At 44.1% G+C, this 7258-nt stretch overlaps 1 protein-coding gene across 1 annotated transcript; it reads right to left on the minus strand.

The window, feature by feature from the left end:
• Window positions 1-464: 464 nt before the first annotated feature.
• LOC121779190 lies at window positions 465-4108 on the minus strand. Its single transcript, XM_042176515.1, has 2 exons — window positions 3967-4108; window positions 465-1255 (listed from the first exon to the last, which is right to left on the minus strand). Exons 1-2 carry the CDS (start codon window positions 4106-4108, stop codon window positions 465-467), a joined length of 933 nt encoding a protein of 310 aa, XP_042032449.1.
• Between the last annotated feature and the right edge of the window lie 3150 nt (window positions 4109-7258).

Below are 7258 nucleotides of genomic sequence, written 5' to 3' on the forward strand. Positions count from 1 at the left end.
CCGCTGTGTTGCGAGAAGTAGACTTTGCAGAGAGCGCCGTTGAAGTTGCTGACGCGCAGCGTCACGTGCTCCCAGTCACCCACGTGCTCTCCGGCTCTCCCGAGCGACATTTTTTTTATAAAACCTAGTTTTGCAACCACGTGGCCGTTGAAAGGATAAAACATCCACACCTGAGCGGAGCCAAGAATTTAATTTAGTAGGGGCAAAAATATGCATAGACAAATAATTTAAACAATTATCCAGGGGCATTTAGGCGAATTCAAATAAATGTTCAAATTTAAAGAAAAAATAGTATGGATGGAAATTTTTGAAGAGACCTAAGAGTCATGTAGCTCCGCCCTTGCCTGAATATCGGTGAAGGCCCCACCGAGAACCGGTTTGAAGTGGACGTACGCCTCAGCGCTTAGTAAATCCCCGCTCTTGACCCAATCCTCGGCTTCATCCTCAGTAGGGAGGTCGAGCCACTACAAGCCGTCGTCTGAACCTCCCGTAGGGAGGTTCAGACCCCCCGACTCGACCCCAACCGGGTTCGATTCCTGGCCTTTTGTGTATAGCAACGCGCCGTTGTTGAAAAACCACTCAACTGATGAAGGGAGGTATTTTTCCTTGGGGTGGAAATAAATGTAGGGTGCATAAGCTTGAAATAAGGTTTCCATTTGAAATCCATTCAGCTTTCCGGTTGTGTAATTAGGGTTTGTATTGATCAAACAAGACAACGAAACGGCGTCGCTTTGGAGGGAGAATGTGCCTACACTAACCCCCTGCGCGCCGGCGCCTCTGATTTTAGGCCTCAATCCATATACATTTCCCCAAATCCAATCGTCGATCTCTGCATCGGCGGTGAAGTTGGATCTGACGCATTTGATCTTGTCTAGGGATGGCTTTCCCGGCGAGGTGGTGACGACGAGGCCGAGCGATTTGTAACCGTCGGGCGGAATTGGGAGCCAGAAATAGGCGGGGTTGAAGATGGAGTTGTTACCGTTAGACCAGACTAGAGTGTAATCAGTCGGCTGCTTCAGAATATCCGATGAATTATCGGCGGCTTTGGCCACCAAAGTCCAGCCGAAAAGCGGCCGGTTGTTCGGCTGAGCGTAGCTGCCGAGCATTGAGAAACCATCGGGGATGAATGGTTCGAAAAATGTTGCGATTGCATCGTTTGGGCCTTCTCCTTCGGTCGACCAAATTTTATGATATTCGGATATTTGTTGCACTTTTAGGCCTCCTAGATCAAGCTCTCCCGTCGCAAAATCACCACCTGGTCATGATAAGAACGCACATTTTAGGTCAAATAACTCGATCTGATGATCTGCCGTTGCAAAATCACTACCTAATCAAGAAAATACACACATTTTAGATCATTTTAAGTCAAATAACTCAGGTATCTACCCTAGCAAACGACCCTAATGACTGTTTCATAACGATGCGTATCAAATGAACTGAATTAGACACAAATTAGGCCAAATAACTCAGATCTCTGCCGTTGCAAAATCACAATTTGATCATGATAATACACACATTTTAAATTATTTGGGGCTAGATAACATGATATCGACCCTAGCAAACGGCCCTTAATTATGACTGTATCATAACTATGTGTAGCTCATGTGTATCAAATGTATAACAAAATCAATGAAGTATTTATACCTTGAGGCCAATTGGGGGGTGGAGAAGGAAATATGAAATTGGTGTCGATTTGGAAAGAGTCAGCTTTGTGCGAAAATGAATTGGTTGTGTTGTTGAGAGCGTTGGCCACCTCCAAAAAATTTTAATGTAAGAATAAGTGAGAATTTAACAGTGGTAGAAGAAGATCCCGTAATAACAGAAGAGGAGGTTGTGTAAGAAGCATATTAATATAATCCCATACACACTCATTAGCTTTGTTGAGCGAATTATATACATATAGCTTACCATTCTAAAATTTACAAAATAATCTCATTGATTCAAGTATGAATGTATGTATCTTTAATCAAGCCACTGATAAAGGAATCTATGATTTGCAGAATTTCTCATAAATTCAAGTGTGAATTTTGAATTTTGAATTTCTATAATTTTAAATTTAGTCAACTCCCTTTTCAAACTTATTAAGAAATTTAATTACAAACTTAGCATAATATTCTAGTAGAAAATGGAAAGATTCTTAATTTTGAAAACTACATTAATTAAAATAAAATATCATACCGATCACATCTTAGGGAATAAATTATCATGACAATCACATCCTGTAAAAAAACATTATGATGTCAATCATATCCGGTATATTTATAACAAATTAAGAAAATTTTTGTCATGACAATAGCTCTTGTAGAAATATTAACATATCAATCATATCTTCCATATATATATATAAAAATACATATACGTTAATAGGTATTTTATGAAGATAAAAGTTAACTTGACTGAAATACATACCAGATTCAATGAAAAATGTTCCATGTGTAAATACATTTTCTATATATAGCGCCATTCCAATTCGTACATAATTCAAAAGTGAGCATTATATGTTTTTTTTTAAAAAAACTTACATTTCACACTAGCTAGCAATATACTGGTAAAATAATTCTATAATTAGTATTGACTTATGAGTCTTGGCCTCACACTGCTGACAAATGAATAGTATCGAGTATTCTCAAACTAATTTAATAAAATGATCATTAGTAACTTAACTATAATAAAGTAATTGTGTAAATAAAGAATGAGTTATGAGATAAAAAAAAATAAGAAAGACTAAACATGTTGTTATTGTGAAAATAAAAATAACTCAATTACTATTTAACGATCAGAAAAATATGTAGCAACAATAATGAGACGAATTCATCTAGAACCACCTAAATTCATCTAAAACCACCTAAAACCACCCACTAACTGACTTGACATGAAGGGTTCCTCAAGAGCACCTGCTATTACTGTGCATTATTAATACTGATTGCAAGAGTAATTATTATTCTTAATTGCATTTGGTTCAACATAAATGCAATTCATCAAATAAATCAATTCTATATCAAAACTAAGGTCAAGTTAGAGCTTTTAAATTAGGGTGAACAACCACATATATTACGCCGCATGACATAATTATAGATTTATTTTATATTGTAAGGACAAGTTAAGGAATCAATCCTTTTGTAGTTGTGGAAAAATCAAAGATGTTGTATATCACTTTTAATGATAGCTGACAATCCTTAAAAATCTCAAAAAAACTTAAATTTTACCATAACACTATCGATTTAATAAGTAACGATGTTGTACATTGGTTTGTCTATTGGTCTTATAGCCCATCTCTCATCCGTCTTAGAAGTCTGTGGATATTCTTCTTCAGCATTTTCATCACCTCCTATATCGCAAAAATCCCCACTTGATCCCATTAAAGGTTAATCAATGACAAGACTTTTTAATAACGAAACATCAAATGTACTTAATTAGAAATGTGAGTATACAAATCTTGTGGAAAAAGGAATTGGTGGCGTTGAGATGTTAAGAGCACAATTCTCTTAACGAAGAAACCTCGCTGATTACGTACGCAACACACCAATTTCCGGCGTCCCGAACAATGGGATCGGCGGCTGAACTTGTATCTGGCGCGGAGAACCCTCCTCCGTCGGCAGTGTTTGTAAATATTAGAGTATTGCACAAGTAATGTGGGCAAAATAATTCTTCATTGATTGAGAACGGAATTAATGAAAGCCATATTTAAATACTAATACCCTAGGGTTGGTTCGACCTAATCCTATACATCGGGAAAGAACCAACAAAGAAAACCCGACGGAGCTTATAAAACGCTCGACCCAAAAACAATTCGAATTACGGAAATAAATTACGGAAATAAATAAACAAAAAGGAAATAAAGAAAAAGAAACAAAAAACGTCTCAACAATTCATTCGTGCCTTTCGTCGAGCAGCTGGGTCTCTACTTGGTGACGAAGTCTTTGTAGCTTCCTTGCTGCTTGATCTTCCTCCTCGGTCTTGACTTACTTCCAGTGATGATGTTGTCGACCTCCTCAGCTCCCTCAGACTGCTCATCCAATCCTCCGCTGGTCGATGACTCTTCTTCATTAGCTGTAGGTGAAGTAGGCCGAGTCAGAGGTGGCTCGGCCATCGCGACGTTGCTCGGCATCGCTGAAGCTCGTGAATCCGTCGAGTTCGTAACAACTCCCCCGCCCTTAGAAACTTCCTTGTCCTCAAGGGAGAGGGTAGGATATTTTTTCATCAATTCCGCCAACGGTTCCCAGGATGGGGAGTCCGTCCCATCAGACCAACGAACTAAAGCATGTTCTACTGCTGCGCCTTTGTGCCACAATATCTTCGAATCCAAAATAGCCACTGGTTTGGCGATGGATCGATTCCCTATGAATTCCTCCGGGAGGGAAACGACCTGGTCGTCCTTTACGAATGCGCGTAGCAGGCTGACATGGAATAGATCGTGAATGCGACTCCCCTCTGGCAATCTCAGTTTATACTTTATACGCTACTGGTCCTATCCTCTGCACCACTTCAAACGGACCGTAAAAGTGCTTAGCAAGCTTTGCAGATACTGGTTTCGCCACCGAGTGTTGCCGATACGGTTGTAATTTTAGCCACACAAAATCTCCGACTTCAAACTCGATGTGACGCCGATGCTTATTCGCCGATGCCGTCATTCGCTGCTGAGCGCGTGTCAGGCTTTTGTGCAATTCCACGAGGAGTTCTCCCCGTTCCCGGATCAACTCGGCTACGCTCTGCGGTGTATTTGCCGATGGGACCGTCGCCACCAATAATGGAGGTTCTCGGCCATACAATGCTCTAAACGGCGAGGTGCCTAGGCCCGCGTGATGGAAGCAGTTCAGCGCTAGTTCGGCCCATGGGAGGAAGTTCGACCACGTCGACGGTTTATCCGATGTAAAAGCCCGGAGATACTGTTTGAGACCCTTGTTACGACTCTCCGTTTGGCCATCCTATTGAGGGTGATACGCCGTGGAAAAATGTAATTTGGTTCCGCTGAGGCGAAGTATTTCCTCCCATACCGCGTTGAGGAACACCGAATCCCTGTCCGACACCAATGTTTTTGGAAAGCCGTGGTGGCGGACAACAGTATTGGCGAATAGGTGAGCCACCCACAAGGCGTCAAAATGAGTAGGCAGGGCCGCGAAATGAGCATACTTGGAGAGTCTATCAATCACCACCATGATAGTGGTGTATCCTCGTGACTGCGGGAGGCCCGTGATGAAATCCATGGAGACATCGTCCCAAACTTGAGACGGAACCGGTAAAGGCTGTAGGAGGCCCGCTGGCCTTTGTGTCGAATACTTGGTCGATTGGCACACCGCACATGCATCCACAAACTTCCGAACGTCCTTTCTCATTTTAGGCCAATAGAATCCCGCCGATAATAGGCGAAAGGTACGCTCGTGACCGGGGTGGCCCGCTAACGGAGTACAATGGTGTTCCTCCATGAGCAATCTCTTCAATTTTGATGCCTGGCCCACCATGATCCTCCTATTAAAATAAATCAATCCGTCCGCGACGGCGAACTGAGGGGGTGCCACTCTCGATTTGATCTGCGATGTGAGCTCCACCAATTCCTGTTGGGAGGCTGTTTCCCTCCGTAAGTGATCAAGCAGCCTCGGTATCGGCTGTGCGACAGTGGCTAGACATGCGGCGTCAGCCGCCTGTGCCGCCTGATCTGGCCCGGCAATGTCCTCATTCTCCTGCGGCAGATGCGTCTGATCCTCGTCCTCCCTCTTGGACAACGCATCGGCTGCTCTATTCAATGCGCCTTTCTTGTACTCTATACGAAAGTTATATCCCATTAACTTTCGTACATATAGTTGTTGGTCCGGAGTTTGGACCACCTGTTGCAGCAATTCCTTCAAGCTCTTCTGATCACTGCGGATTACAAATTCCCGGCCTAGCAAATACTGTCGCCATTTTTGAACAGCCTCCACAATTGCGTAAAGCTCCTTGTGGTAAGTAGAGGCGACTCTGCGGCGCGGGCCCAACTTGCGACTGAAAAATGCGATAGGGTGGCCCTCCTGAATTAATACTGCCCCTATCCCCGTGCCCGAAGCATCCGTCTCGACATAAAAAGTTTTGGAGAAATCCGGCAGACGGAGCACCGGAGTCGACGACATAGCTGATTTCAGCGCCAAGAAAGCCTCGGTTGCGGCCTCAGTCCACACGAAGGATTCCTTCTTAAGTAAATTCGTCAACGGTGCCGCAATCACCTTTTTTCGAATAAGAAGCACTGGCGAAGAGAAGGGGCTCTGACTGTGTTGGATTATGCCTTGAGATAACATCTCTTTAACTTGACGTTCTATTTCATTCTTCTGAAAGTATGGGTAGCGATACGGTCGAACATTGACCGGTTTCGTACCCGGAAGCAGATGTATTCTGTGGTCAAACGGTCGGGCCGGGGGCATGCCGTCAGGTATATCGAGCATCAAGAACTCGCCGAAACTCCTCCGGTAGGTCCGCGGAAAATTCGAGGGGCGTAGCTGGGTCGGATGGTGTGCTCTCTTCCGGCTCCAGGGCGACGATTTCATAAAATTCATGAGTCGTAGAGCATGACGCCAACAATGCCAGAGAATGCAGCGAAATCTGCTGTGGCCCGGGTCGGCTTCCCTGTATCAACACCGATGCCCCCCCTTTCTGAAACTCCAACGTCTTACCCACAAAGTCAGCCGATATACGACCCAATGACTCCAGCCAATCCATGTCGAGTATCACGTCCCATCCATGTACATCTAGAATGTGTAAATCTGTCAGAAAATCAGTACCTTGTATCGCCAACTTGGTTCGTCTAGAAATGTGGGAAAATATGAGCGAAGCACCGTTTCCCACATACACCCGGAAAGGGCGAATACGTGATAGCTGAAGCCGCAAGTTCTCCGCAAAATGAGAGTGGAGGAAATTGTGTGTACTCCCCGTGTCTATCAAGATCCGCACCTTAGTAACGCCTATTTCCCCCACGACTTGGAAAGGGATAGAGCGGTTTCCTCCGGTCAGCGAATGGAGGTGAGAAATATCTTCAGTAATCAATTCTTCCTCGTGCAGTCGTTCGTCAGCGGTCTGATCCGTGGTCTCTCACTCGGCGTCCCCTACATAACACAATAGTCGTGCTACACACACATGGCCCGGCGTATACTTCTCCGGGCAATGCCAGCACAGCCCTTTCCGCGAGCGTTCCGACTTCTCTGCATTAGATACGCGGATCGGCGTCACCCGAGGGTGCTCCTGCTCCAGGTTTGGTTGACTTGGTTTCGGTACCAGAGCCGAACCGGGTGTCTGT

The sequence above is a fragment of the Salvia splendens genome, chromosome 19 (assembly GCF_004379255.2).
Source record: "Salvia splendens isolate huo1 chromosome 19, SspV2, whole genome shotgun sequence".
Classification (NCBI taxonomy): Eukaryota; Viridiplantae; Streptophyta; class Magnoliopsida; order Lamiales; family Lamiaceae; genus Salvia; species Salvia splendens.